The sequence below is a fragment of the Leptonychotes weddellii genome, chromosome 10 (assembly GCF_054177405.1).
Source record: "Leptonychotes weddellii isolate Sample4059 chromosome 10, ASM5417740v2, whole genome shotgun sequence".
Lineage (NCBI taxonomy): Eukaryota > Metazoa > Chordata > Mammalia > Carnivora > Phocidae > Leptonychotes > Leptonychotes weddellii.
In genome coordinates this window covers 62,471,572-62,486,499 of record NC_138378.1, presented here as the reverse complement: position 1 = coordinate 62,486,499, position 14,928 = coordinate 62,471,572, and the positions used below count along the sequence as shown (strand labels likewise).

Here is a 14,928-nt window from a genome sequence, read left to right as displayed (position 1 = left end):
CTCCTTCTGCCTAGGAATGCTCCTCTGCCCTTTTTCTCATTGTCAGATTCTTCCTGTACTTAAGGGCCCAGCTCACATCCCTCACAAGTTGAAGTAGTTTCTCCCTTCTTTGACTACCCAGGACTCTTTATCTGTACTTCTCTTGGAGCACTTTCTTCCTTTCTTTTGAATAACATGTTGTTTATCATTTCCATGAGACCGTATGTAAGTCTGTGTCATCTTTATATCTGCCACATTACTGATGAGCTAGTTGGTGCATAGTAAATAACCGTCAACTGCATAATTAAATATTCTGTAGTCAATATCTTCACTTTCCTAGTAAGGGACCAGTTGATCCAATCAGATTAATCCATAGCTACTGTTAGCTGTTTGGCGCAGTGTAGAATCAACTCCTGCAGTTATAGCTTTCTTTTTAAATGTGACCCTGGGGGTGCCTGGGTGGCTCAGTCGGTTAAGCGGCTGCCTTCGGCTCAGGTCATGATCCTGGGGTCCTGGGATCGAGCCCCATGTCTGGCTCCCTGCTCAGCGGAGAGCCTGCTTCTCCCTCTCCCTCTGCCTGCCATTCTGCCTACTTGTGCTCTCTCTCTCTGTCAAATAAATAAATAAAATCTTTCAAAAAAATGTGACCATGGATAAATTTAAATTTCCTATGGAAATGCTGTGTACTTTCTTTTAACTTCACCTTTTAAAGATTTTGTTTATTTATTTGACAGAGAAAGAGAGAGCAAACAAACCAGGGGGGAGGCGGCAGAAGGAGAAGGAGAACAGGCTCCCCACCAAGCAGGGAGCCTGACTTGGGGCTTAATCCCAGGACCCCCGGATCATGACCTGAGCCAAACAAAGGCAGACGCTCAACCGACTGAGCCCCCAGGCACCCCTTAACTTCTTTTAAACCTTAATTTTCTAGATAAATGATTTAGAATGTGGTTCTAGAAAGTTTTTTTACCTGTATTGGACTAGACATGTTGGCATTTCCTGAACCACCTTCTAAAATAATTAGAAAGACTAAGGGAGGCTGGGCTAGGAGTATTACTGAGAGGGATTGTCCCTTGGGAGGTAACTCTTCCCCTGAGAATCCTGACCCTTAGCCTCATAGTGTGATTAACAAGAAACTGTCTTTGTGAGAATCATATACTGAGAGCTATATTGGGGGAACATGAAATGAACTTTGGAGGGAGATGATGAGAAAGAGGCACTAACACTGTCAAGAACTTTCTGGGCTGGTATAGGAAAGGTGGACTCATCTTTTTATGATGCTCTTGTTCATTCCTTTTCTAGCTTTTTTGGGTTTAGCTTTTTCCTGGAGAGGACTACAAATTAATTCTTGAGGCTGAGCATTGCTGTTACTTAAATGGCCATCTCTATGTAATAAGAGTACACATTTGGGATTAACTGGAGGTGTTTAGCTCCTTCATCCACAGAGTTCCAGTGAATGCACTTTGGTGGATATGAACAGGAGCGGAAGCCTGCAGGAAGGAGCTGCTCAGACATTTCCAGAAGTGGAATGATAGAACACTTAAAACTCTCTTGGTATCTTTAATAAGAGCATTCCAAGGAATCCCAATTCCCCAGGGACACTTCCTGGTTTAGACTCTAGCAGAAGCTGTGGCATGACAGGTCGCTTACTCCACCTCAGGCTTTTCCTCAGCAGTCTTGTGACGGATGCAGGACAGACCTGCTTCTGTCTGCTAATCTCTAGGAGTGCAGTGTTGTTTTATTGTCTATAGTGTTTTCTTTCTGCCTTGTTTTGTAGACTGGTCAAAAGAATGGATTTTACAGAGGCTTACTCTGACACATGCTCCACGGTTGGACTTGCTGCCAGGGAAGGCAATGTTAAAGTCTTAAGAAAACTGCTCAAAAAGGGACGTAGCGTTGATGTTGCCGATAACAGGGGATGGATGCCAATTCATGAAGCAGCTTATCACAACTCTGTAGAATGTTTACGGATGTTAATTCATGCAGGTAAAGTAAATTCAAGGTATGGGAGGCTGGGCCTACAAACTGGATTAATGAAACATAAGCAAATGGTAATATATGATTTATTAATGGTAGTATTTGTTTTCCTTTTCTATAACCATAAAAGAATTGCCTATGCATTATTAAGAATGGTAAGATTGCCTGCCTTGGGTTACATAAGTATGGTGTTTCAGCTGGACATCTATAAATGTTGTCCTTGATATGTAAGTTGCTGTGCCTGGCCCATTTTTACTGTCTGAGCTCTTTTAATTAAGCATTTGGTAGTTAGTAGTCATGTTTATTCCTTCTTCCTTTTCCAGACAAAAGGAACAATGTTACTGGAATTGAGGGTGTGAGTGCTTTGGTTGAAGTAGTCTTTTTTTTTTTTTTTAATACTTTTCAGTTTTGTTAATTTCAGGAATCTTTCCAATTACTTTTTTTTTTTTTAATCCAAGGTCACAGTAGAGATTAGGATAGACAAGGTCCCTGCCTTAATGATGCTTAAATTCCTGTCAGGGGAGACAGACAATACCTAAATATTTAAACAAGATAATTTCCAAATGTAAAAGTGTTGTGGAGAGAATAAAAGGGTAATGGGACAGAGATTAGCCATATGCTATTGTGCATCTCTTTCCAATTCTGTATTCAATTGACTTCATGCTTGTAACCTGAGATCAGTCAAGTGGGAATATTTACATGGGCAGAAATCAGCCAGTACTATAACCAATGCTATAAATTTGGGCTTTTTTTTTTTTTCCCCCTTTCTGAGAGCCAGTGATACATTTGTCAGCTCACTACTGAGAAAAGGACAAGAGTCTAAATGAGAGACTGTGACAGGAGATGGTGGGCTGGAGTGAGGGGGATAATAGTGAGTGAGCACTGCTTTTTAACATTGTACTAGATACTTGATTTACATTATTTAATATGTACCGAACTGCTCTTGAGGCATTGTTATCTCCATTTTATTGGTGAGAAGATTACCAAGGCTCAGAGAACTTGACTTGTCCAAAGATTATATAATAAACTAGAACCCATTTCTCTCTGTAAAGCCCACTTTTTTTCACAATAGCATGCTTCGAACATTTAATCAAAGTAAACATTTTTAGCATTTAGTTAATTTAAACTGAGGTTGAATATAACACTCTGTTTTAACACTCAGTGAACCATTTATATTTCATTGATCATGGGAATTCTGATTCTTCCCTGTGTACTTGTCATCACAGGTATAGCTACTCAAAATTTAGACTCTGGTGCCATAGTTCATCAGAATTACTAACTCATGGCTTCATGAATGGGAAAGGAAATAATCCGTTTTTTTGGCATTGATTTTTATTTGTTTTGTTTTAAGGAATGAGGGATGGCAAGGCTAAATTCCCCCAGTCATAATACAGAAAGTTCATTATGACTGCTAAGCACATGTTCTAGAGTCTGTTATAGTTGACTCTTAAGAGATATTAGATAAATAGACTTTTTGCCTTAGATTTTAAAAACTTGATATGTGTTTTTAGAATTTGAAGTTAATTCTATAGCTTGAGTTCCCAGACTATCTCTAGTGATAAAGGCATAAATTTAGATATTCTTTTCTAGTCAAAAAGGTCATTCCCAATGTTATTTCTCCCCACACCAGAATAATATTATGTTATGTTTATGTTTATGTTAGTTTTTTTTCCTATAGCTGCAGATTGAACTTAGGCATGCTTTTGACTAAATGTGTTTGAATTGGTTATTCAAGTCATCTATGTTTTCTGTTAGAAATTTTAAGTATCACCTTCATTTTTAATGACTGTTCTTTTTTAGGCTTGATTTTTTTGGAGGATAAGATAGCCACACATAGTTAATTATGTGAATAGTTTATATAAATGGTCAAATAAAATTTTCTAATTGTATTTTTATTAGAGTTCACTGTTATGAAATAAACTTTGGATAAATCTGGTTTACATGTAGTTTGTATACAAGGATTGGGAAGTAGGGTGTACAGAGACCAGGAAGCAGCTATATGACTTGTTTTAGGAGGTGGTGACATTTTTGGTCTCAGTCTTCCATGAGTTCAGTTGTTCTCTATAGTTGGAACTAGGGTCCAAAATTCTATCATATCTGATTATTTGATTCACTAACCAGAAAACAACTAGAATGAGGCAGAAAGGCTGTATAGCCTATTGGTCACTTTAAAAAATGTTTTATATATTCTTATGGCCAATCCCCCCCTTTGTAAATTAACTAAAGTCCATACTTTATTCAGATCCCCTGCCTTTTAATTAATTAATTAATTAATTTTTAATATATTTTATTTATTTATTTGTCAGAGAGAGAGAGCGAGCGAGAGCGCAAGCAGGGGGAGTGGCAGGCAGAGGGAGAAGCCGAAGCAGGCTCCCTGCTGAGCAAGGAACCTGATGTGGGACTCTGTCCCAGGACCCTGGGATCATGACCTGAGCCGAAGGCAGACGCTTAACCGACGGAACCATGCAGGCATCCCTAGATCCCTTGCCTCTTAAAAAAGATTACAATTTAAACTTAACCTGGATGATTCAAGTTCAGGAACATTGACTGGTGAGGAATGGTAGCTGCTTGCTACATGTGAAGATTTTTTTTTTTTATGTTCAGTTAGCCACCATATAGTACATCATTAGTTTTTGTTGTAGTGTTCAGTGATTCATTAGTTGTGTATAACACCCAGTGCTCATCACAACACGCACCCTCCTTAATACCCATAACCCAGCTACCTCATCCCCCCACGCCCCTCCCTTCTGAAACTGTGTTTCCTGGAGTCCATAGTCTCTCATGGTTTGTCTCCCTCTCTGGTTTCTTCCCCTTCATGTTCAGTTTTCCCTCCCTTCCCCAGTGGCCCTCTGTGCTATTCCTTATGTTCCACATATGAGTGAAACCATATGATAATTGTCTTTCTCTACTTGACTTATTTCACTGAATCCCCTCCAGTTCCATCCATGTCGATGCGAATGGTGGGTATTCATCCTTTCTGATGGCTGAGTAATATTCCATTGTATATATGTACTATATCTTCTTTATCCATTCATCTGTTGAAGGGCATCTCGGGCCCTTGTGAGGATGTATTTTATTTTATTTTAATTTGTTTAAAGATTTTATATATTTATTTGACACACAGAGAGAGATCACAAGCCTGGGGAGAGGTAGGCAGAGGGAGAGGGAGAAGCAGGCTCCCCGCTGAGCAGGGAGCCCGATATGGGGCTCGATCCCAGGACCCTGGGATCACGACCTGAGCCGAAGGCAGATGACCAACCGACTGAGCCACCCAGGTGCCCCTGAGGATGTATTTTAAAATAATGATGAAATACAGGGGTTTTTAGTCTTGAGGAGTAAAGTAAGGTCTCTTCTGCTTATTGGTGACAGTGGCATCTTTATATCTGTACCAGTTAACTCGGTATTATGGTTAATCTTAAAAGTTTCCAAACCAAGTTTGACATTTCTGTTATTCTTTATACTTGCTATACCTGTGTTTTATTTAATTCATAATTCTCTTGTCCTTTATAGCTCTGCTGGTATACATAAAAGTGTCTTTCATTATATAATTTCTATCTTCTTGAACTTCATTTAATATTAGTGAACTGCCAGAGATTCTTAAAATATACCTTTTATTAGTATACTAAAGTTATGAAAGTGCTCAGGCCTACACAAAAAGAATGGAAGCATCTTAGATATTTAGAAAGGTTTTGCTTTATTGTTGCTTCAGTTTAGATCCAGAATCTAGCCTAAGAACCATACATGGTCTTCTCATCCATTTTGGAGAAGAGCGTTCAATTGCGGTATGGATTACTTGGAAATTTAATATGCATATATATTTTTTTCACTTTAACTTTCTATTTGAAGTATTAATATAAATAACAGATTTGCTTGTCTTCTTTCCTGTATTGGAAGTTTATGTAATAGGTACTGAGATTTCATGCATCTTTTCATCTTGGAGGACAATAATGATCTTCAGTGGCAGTTAATCATGCCTTTCAGTATTAAACCACTTACTGACTAAAGGTCACTTAAAATCTTATAATTGTAGCATATCACCAACAAATATTTTTATTTGGCAAATATATGAACTAATTCATAGTACTTTTTATTAGTTCATGTTAAGAAAATATTGTGCTGTCATACTGGGCATGATAACAGATGCTGAAGATCATTAGGTAAATAACAGTGTAGCAGTGATTAAGAGCTGTGTTCAGATGGACCTGGGTTCTGCTGACTGTGCCACTTTATTGGTGTGGTCTTGGACAGGTCTTTTAACCTGTTGGTGCTTCTGTTTCTTCTTCTATAAGATTAGAAATATTCCAACATTCCAGGGGTGCCTGGGTGGCTCAGTCTTTTAAGCGTCTGTCTTTGGCTTAGGTCATGATCCTAGGGTCCTGGGATCTAGCCCCGTGTTGGGCTCCCTGCTCAGTGGGGAGTCTGCTTCTCCTTCTGCCCCTTCCACTCCTGTTCTCTCTCTCTCAAATAAATAAAATCTTCAAAAAAAAAAAAAAAAAAGGAAATATTCTAACATTTCAGCTCAGGCCAGAAACTGTGGGCCATCCTTAATTACTTCCTTTTTCTTATATCCCTCACCCAATCAGCAAATCTTTATGTGTGTATATGTGTATATATGTGTGTGTGTATATCTGTGTGAATACGCGTCCATATATTCACATCACTTCTCATACATATATTCACATCACTTCTCACTACCTCAGAACCACTAAGACCTTGGTCTGAGCCACGTATCTCTTGACCTGGATTGCTGTAATAGCATCCTGACAAATCTGTTTCTGCTCTTGCTTCTTCCCCATCCTACCACAGTCTGGTTGTAGTGTATCAGAACCTTTTACAATATGTCAGACTGATGTCTTTCTGTTTTGCTGAGAACTCTGCAGTTGCTGAGAACTCTGCAATAGCTCCCCATTTCATTCTGAGTAAAAGAACTGTTGCAAAGTGTTTCATAGTATAGATATAATATGTTTAATCATTCTCCTGTTGATGGGCATCTTGTTTCCTAAAATTTTGCTATTATAGGTGGTGCTTCAGTTAACATCCTTATAACTTTGTGCACATGGGTGTGTGTTTCTATAGGATGGAGTTTTAGAAGTGAAGTTGCTGGTGCAAGAAATATACAGGGGTGCCTGGGTGGCTCAGTGCCTTAAGCGTCTGACTCTTGGTTTTGGCTCAGGTCCTGATCTTGCGGTTGTGGGATTGAGCCCCGAGTTGGTCTCTGTGCTCATCGCAGAGTCTGTTTCACCTTCTCTCTCCCTCTCCCTCACACTCTCTCTCTCTCTCTCTCAAATAAATAAATAAAATCTTTAAAAAAAGGAAATATGCCTTTCTCTGATTGACTTATTTCGCTCAGCATAATATGTGCTATGGTGAGCGCTGTGAATTGTGTAAGCCTGTTGAATCACAGACCTGTACCTCTGAAACAAATAATACATTATATGTTAAAAAAAAAAAAAAAAGACAATAGCAGGAAGGGAGAAATGAAGGGGGGGGAATCAGAGGGGGAGATGAACCATGAGAGACTATGGACTCAGAGAAACAAACAGGGTTCTAGAGGGGAGGTGGGTAGGGAGATGGGTTAGCCTGGGGATGGGTATTAAAGAGGGCACGTACTGAATGGAGCACTGGGTGTTATATGCAAACAATGAATCATGGAACACTACATCAAAAAATAATGATGTAATTAATGTATAGTGATTAACATAACATAATAAAAAATGTGCATGCCTCTCAAAAAAAATAAAAAAGGAAATATGCAAAGTTAAAATATTGATAGACACTGCTAAATTATTCATAATATTAATCAGAAATTTTCAGTAATGAATGAAATAATTCAGACTAGCTTACACAAAGAAGTATGTGAGTACCAGGTGTTGTATATAAGTATTGAATCACTAAATTGTACACCTGAGACTGATATTACACTGTATGTTAACTAACTGGAATTTAAATAAAAATTTGAAAGAAAAACTTCAAAAAAAAGGGGGGGCGGAGAGTGCTTATGTAACTAAGTCTGAGTGGTAGGTCCCTTTAGGCATTGCTGGATGCTCCTGTTGAAATGATGTCAGCGGGACTCAGGGTCTTACTTTCTCTTATCTCTGCATTTCTCTATGTTCATTTTATCCTCCTGTAGCCTTTCTCTTTGGAGCCAACCTTTTCTTAGAATTCCTAAATCATAATGAGATGATGCACATTGTGCAAAGTATGTGACTATGTAAGCTACCTGAAATGGACAGTCATCACTCTTTGTGAGTGGCACATGTTAAATTTGTTTGGTCATCATCAAATTGTGGCCCAGCTGTTGAGATAAGGTTCTGATCTTAATACTTAACCTATGTTAACCTCTATGTAAATAATTAATCTCTACTTAAAACCATGTGGTTTTGCTTTCCTTATTAGGGGTTTGCAGAAAACAAAAGTCTACCATCTTTCACTTAAACAAGTAAGCGAATTTACTATTTATAAGTAAAAGGACACTTTGGGTTAGGAAACATAGGGTTATGGTATCATTGCCAGAAAGTTAAAGTCAACTCTGGTCATTGCTGTACAGGCATCACGTGGCTGGATTTGGTCCAGCTGACATGGCCCCAATCCTGAAAGTGCAGCCATGGAAGAAATCACAAGTTGTTATAGAAGAACTGAAGTGCCCATTATGGGTTTGTCCATTATGAAGTCTTTAATGCCTTTACATTTAAAATTTCAATAAGTAGAATAGAAGCAGAAACTACTTTGCCTTCCAGTGAGAAGTAAGTAGAGGTGAAGGCATTAAAAACTGAGTATTATGATTCATTTCCCCAAGAATCCTTATAAGGAAAGGAAGACAAAGAGAGGTGGTTGATAGTCCAGTTCAAGATAGATAAGGTCCCTTTCGTCCCCACAAATCAGTTAAGGAGGGCAGTTTATTATTGGAATTTTCAAAATCAATTTATATTGGGTCCTGACAGCTTTCTTAAAATGATGTTTTGGAGGGGTGCCTGGGTGGCACAGTCAGTTAAGCGTCCGACTCTTGGTTTCGGCTAGGGTCCTGATCTCAGGGTTGTGGGATTGAGCCCTTCCTCGGGCTCCACGCTCAGTGTGGAGTCAGCTTGAGATTCTCTCCCTCTGTCCCTCCCCCACGTGTACGTGCTTGTTCTCCCTCTCTCTTTCTCAAGTAAATCTTTAAAACGATGTTTTGGGGAAAAAAATGATGTTTTGGAGACTTTCCCAAATTTCTCACAACTGTGACAGTACATAAATACTGTAATTCTGTTGAACCCCTTTGAGGGTTTAGGCCAGCTGTTTTATCTTTGTTTTACTGTTAAGGAACCTATGCTTCATAGAGTTTGAGTAACTTACCCAAAGGGTAACCCAAAATAGAATTGGTGGAGCCAGGATTGCAGCCCAAATCTTCTTCTTTTTTTTTTTTTTTTTAAAGATTTTATTTATTTATTTGACAGAGTGACAGTGAGAGAGGGAGCACAAGCAGGGGGAGTGGGAGAGGGAGAAGCAGGCTTCCCGCGGAGCAGGGAGCCCGATGCGGAGCTCGATCCCAGGACCCTGGGACCATGACCTGAGCCGAAGGCAGATGCTTAACGACTGAGCCACCCAGGCGCCCCTGCAGCCCATATCTTCTAACTCCAAATCCATTGTGTTTGCCAAACCATGTTACTTTTCTGGTCCAGTGGTTTTAGAGTTAGCTATTTAAATGTATCTATTTTTTATTTCTTTTTTTTTTTTTAAGATTTTATTTTTTTGAGAGAGAGAATGAGAGAGAGCATGAGGGGGGGAAAGTCAGAGGGAGAAGCAGACTCCCTGCTGAGCAGCGAGCCTGATGTGGGACTTGATCCTGGGACTCCAGGGTCATGACCTGAGCCGAAGGCAGTCGCTTAAACAACTGAGCCACCCAGGCCCCCCCCCTCTTTTTTTTTAAGAGTATCTATTTTTTTCTATAGGTAAAATCTTTTAAGATCTCAATTTAGTAGTTAACTGACTTCACTATTTTTCCTCCTGAGAAGTGCCTTTTCTTTATTTCATAGATAATTGCACAGGTGTTTTTGGGTGTGTGTGTGTGTGTGCACAAATCACTAAGGGTGGCCCTCACTCAGGTGGGAATTAAGCTCCCTTCCTTGAGGGGGGAGTATCTACATAAATTATATGGAATTTTTCTGATATTTAGAATATCTCCTCTCTTCCATTTATTCAGTCATTTATATCTGCCAGGACTCATATGTATTAATTTTATACATTGGGTTATAATTGAATGTGATGTTACTTATTTTGTTGCTCAGATTGTTCTAGCTTTTGTCATTGAGTGCCCTTTCAGGTTGGCTCTTGTGTTTCTTTGACATGCCCCCATGTTTTTTGGCCCTTTTTTAAATTTTTTTAAGATTTTATTTATTTGAGAGAGAGAGAGCTTGAGCAGGGGGAGAAGCAGAGGGAGAGGGAGAAGCAGACTCCCCCATGAGCAGGGAGCCCAACGTGGGGCTTGATCCCAGCACCCTGAGATCATGACCTGTGCCGAAGGCAGATGCTTAACCAACTGAGCCACCCAGGCATCCCTCCACCCCCATGTTTTGTTTTTTGAGCACTTTTTTAACTTGCTGAACCTGGGAGATGCTTCAGGCTCATTTTGTATATTCTTTGTGCCAACCCTAGAATCAGCCATTTTCTTAAGAGCCCTGGTTCCTTTTATTGGAGAACGGTGCTCAAAATTAAGATCTGGGCACTGAGTATGCTTATGGCTACTGGCATGTCTTTACTTTTAAGCCCCTTTAGCAGACAGAGCTAGGAAATATATTTATTATGACCCATGTGTATATACATACTTAAAAGTATTTCTATATCTATCCACCTATATCTGCATTAAAGCTAAATACAAGTTCATACTGATGTCTGGATTTTAATCCAGTACCATATGGTTCCTTCTAGCTTTCTACCTTTACTTCTCTGTAACCTCCCTTTCCAAAAGTGAGACTCTCACTATCGACCATACATTCATTTGCTTATCCAGTTTTATTGTACATGTATAGTGGTTTCAGAATTGTTAATCTTTTTCCCTGTGAAAAACAACTTTACTAACTAGACTACAGTGTGTATGTACAATTCCTTTTGTCTTTAGCCTTACAGTTTCTAGTCACAATGAAACCATTTTCTAGAGTGTCATCCATTTGTAATCCAGTTAGATGCTTTTGTCACAGTCCCCATTCTATCCTGAGATTTTTAAATGGCTAGGATTAAGCCTTATCTCTTTTTCTTCTTTCTCAGTGGAAGAGAACATCTTTCTTTTCCAAAAGAAAGTTCTTCAGCATCTGACACAACATTGGCGTAGGTCGGCTACCTTTCAGCCATCATGTCTTCATCTCTTTTTGCTTCTGATGGCTCCTCCTCTCCCTCATGGGCACCCTCCTCTGCCCTTGTGTCAATGCCACATTGTTTTACTTATTCTAACTTTAAGATCCAGTGTAGTATACAAAGTAAGTCTAGTCTCCTCTCAGTTCTTGCTTTCTTTATTTTTCTTACTTTGTTATTCTTACCTCCCCTCCCTATCCCTATCAACTTCAGTCACTTTACCAAGTATAAAACCAGCCAACCAAACAACAATGCCAGCTCTTTTGGCGTTTTGATTAGAGTTATAATAAATTTGTTAATTATTTTGGGAAGAATGAGCATCTTTATAATACTGAGATTTCCCATTTGGAGCTGTCTGTGTATCTATATATATCTCTGTGTTCCTCGGTTTTTTCTTAACCTTATAGTTTTGTGGATATCTGAATAAACGTCAGTTTCTGACTAATCTGGGAAACACTGTTTTTGTGATATGAACTACCTTCATGTTATTAGTTGAGTACAAGGAAGTAATGCTTGAGATGAGACCATTTCATAGAAACTTAGAAATAAAAAAAATCAAATTTATCAATATTTCAGTAAATCTTGCTTAAGCAAATATTTGGTGCTACATCATCTTCAGATCTTGCTTTGGTGTTACCTTTCAACTCCTGCCACTCCCCTTCCCCTACCCACCAAAAATTAGAGAATAGAAAATGAGTTTGTGGGCAGAATTTGTATGTTAAGAATACCAGAGAGCTTTTTACATCATGACCCCTGTAGAACTCTTTTTTAAATTTTCTAGATGGTTTTAAACTCAGGCCTCCCATTTATAATTGTATTTTAATATTTCATTAAATTCTTCTTGGAATCTTTGCTTTTTAATCACAAGAAATAGCAGCAATATCTTCCAGTTCACATTTTTTTTTTTTATTTTTACATAGATTCATCTGAAAACTACATTAAGACGAAGACTTTTGAGGGCTTCTGTGCATTACATCTTGCTGCAAGTCAAGGACATTGGAAGATTGTACAGATTCTTTTAGAAGCTGGGGCAGATCCTAATGCAACTACTTTAGAGGAAACCACGCCACTGTTTTTAGGTGAAGTATGCAATTTTTGGTACAGATGTAATTTTTTTGTTTTTTATTTATTTTTTTCTTGAAGAAACTAAACTTAATTTACCCCCAAGCTGTTGTACTTATAGTATTTTCCTTTGCAAACATTATATTGCCACTTCTTTGATTCTGAAACTGAAAAGGTATCCCTATTGTTTTCCACCCTTGGGTGATAGCATCTTGGAAATATTTTTAAGTCTTTATTTAAAGTTGTAAAATCTGTTCTAAATTGTAGCCACCATCACTGTTGTTCTCAATATTGTTCTGAAGACTTTGGATAGCTTAAATTGTAGCAATAGTTACAAGGTTACCTGTAAATGTTTTGTTTGCTTTTGCTTTTGCTTTGTATTAAGAAATTGAGGTTTTATGGAAGAAATCACCAGCTAGTCCTTTAATGTCAGTTAATTTGTTGCCTATATATAGATCACTATTCAGACTTCTTCAATTATGGATTATTTTTAATTCCTTCCTATTTTATTCCTATTCCTATTTTTAATTCCTAGGACTAAAGGTCAAATTCTAAAGGGCACAGTTCCCCTACTTGTCTTTTTTTCTTCCCTCCCTCTCTTTGATCCTGTTTTTCCTCCCTTTGATCCTGTTTGTCGTTAGAGATATTGTGGCCCATAAAGTTTAGTAGAACATGAGAAAATTAAGAGAATAAAATATTTGTGTGGAATCAGTGTATCTGGACTACAATTTTCATCCTACCATATGTAATTTGTATGTACATTTATTTGCTATAGTTTAGTTTCCTGGCTTATAAAATGAGAGTATAGTACCTATGTAGTTTTTATTGGACTGAGAATAAAATGAGGTGCCTATGAAAGTACTTTATTTCTTTTGAGCATAATGTATACTTAAAATTTATATATAGTAAAAGTCATTCTTTTTAGTATATAGTTCTATGAGTTTTGATGTGTGCATAAAATTGTGTAATGACAGTAATAGTTAAGACACAGAACAGTCCCAACACCTCCCACCCCCCCCAAATTCTATCATGCTGCTTATTTTTATTTCAGGCTGCCTATTTTTAATCAACCTCCCCCGGAACTTTACCCCTAACAACTGCTGATCTATCTCCCTCCCTGTATTTTGCTTTTTTGCAGAATATCATAAATATATATAGAATAATACAACATATAACCTTTGAGGCTGACTTCTTTCATTTAGCATAATGCTTTAGAGATTCATACATGTTGTTTTGTTATCAAGAATTCATTCCTTTTGTTGCTAAGTAGAATTCCATTATATAAATGTACCGCAGTTTATCCATTTACCAGTTGATAGACATTTGAGTTGTTTTCAGTATTTGATGATTATGAATAAATTGCTACAAACATTTGCATGCAGGTTTTGTTTGAATATAAGTTTTAATTTTTCTTAGATTAATACCTAGGATTGTTGGGTCTTGTGGTGTGTGTGTGTTTAACTTTGGAAAACAGTTCAGAAACTTCTTACGAAGTGACTATATGGTTTGTATTCCATCCCTCCAGTAATGTTTGATAGCTTCGGTTGCCTCACATGCTCACCAACAGTTAGTATTGACAAGTTTTTCTTTTTTGCTTTTAGTGACATCTCATTGTGGTTTTTGTACTTTTCCTGGTTGCTAATGATGTTGAACATCTTTTCATGTGATTATTTGCCATCTTTCCTTTTTGTCACCCATTACTTTTGTATTTAGACATTTTGTTTTGAAATAATTTCAGACTTTTGGAAATGTTCTCACAGTACAAAGGATTCATATACTTTTCCCCCAAATCTTGTTCTTTTGCTGTGTTCACTTTATGATTTTATTTCTTTCTCTGTATTTATCCATGTATTTTTCTGAACCCTTTGAGATTAAATTGTAGATATAATGCTTCTTTACTGATAAATACTACGGTATGAATTTCCTAAAAGCAATGAAATTGTCTTATATGACTGCCGTATGATGATCAAAATCAGGAAGTTAACATTGATACAGATTTGTTATTTAATCTACAGTTCTTATTCAGTTTTGCCAGTTGTTCCACTAATGTCCTTTATAACAGCAACAACAAAATTTGTTAGTTCAGGATCCAGTCCAGGATCATTTGTTAAATTTAGTTGTTATGTCTCTTTAGCTTCCTGTAATTAGGAACAGATTTTCACTCTTTATCTTTTATGATTTTAACATTTTTTTATTTTAACATTTTTGAAGAGTTCAGGTCATTTATTTTGAAGAATGTTTTTCAGTTTGGGTTTGTCTGATTTTTCTTGATAAAATTCTGGTTATGCATTTCTGGCAGGAATATCAAAGACATGAAATGGTATCTTAATACATCTTATCAGGAAGAATATGACCCATTACTGGTGATGTTAATTTATTAAAGTATTTTGAATAGGTAAAATGTATAATTAGGAAGATGCTTAATGGAAGTCTTGCTATAATATGGTTAGTGTTTCCCTGAGGGGAGATAGCTTTTTTATATAAGGTTTTTTTTTCACATGCACATTTAACTCACTTTGGATATTGTGTACACAACTACATAGTAAGCTTTCATTGTGGCTTAGCCATGTACAGTCTCTGTTTGGGTTG

At 37.5% G+C, this 14,928-nt stretch overlaps 1 protein-coding gene across 5 annotated transcripts in view; it reads left to right on the top strand.

The window, feature by feature from the left end:
• ASB3 (ankyrin repeat and SOCS box containing 3) overlaps positions 1-14,928 on the top strand; it is a 95,046-nt gene that overhangs the window by 26,898 nt on the left and 53,220 nt on the right. For 4 of the 5 annotated variants that reach the window (XR_014148896.1, XM_031030705.2, XM_081832025.1 and 1 more), the window contains 2 exons: positions 1,754-1,962; positions 12,198-12,356. Coding sequence is in view for 4 of the 5 variants with exons in the window: in XM_081832024.1 (XP_081688150.1) it covers positions 1,754-1,962; positions 12,198-12,356 (368 nt within the window). In the remaining variant the exon portion in view is untranslated. The remainder of the gene's footprint in view (positions 1-1,753; positions 1,963-12,197; positions 12,357-14,928) is intronic. The other variant, XM_081832027.1, reaches the window with a different exon arrangement.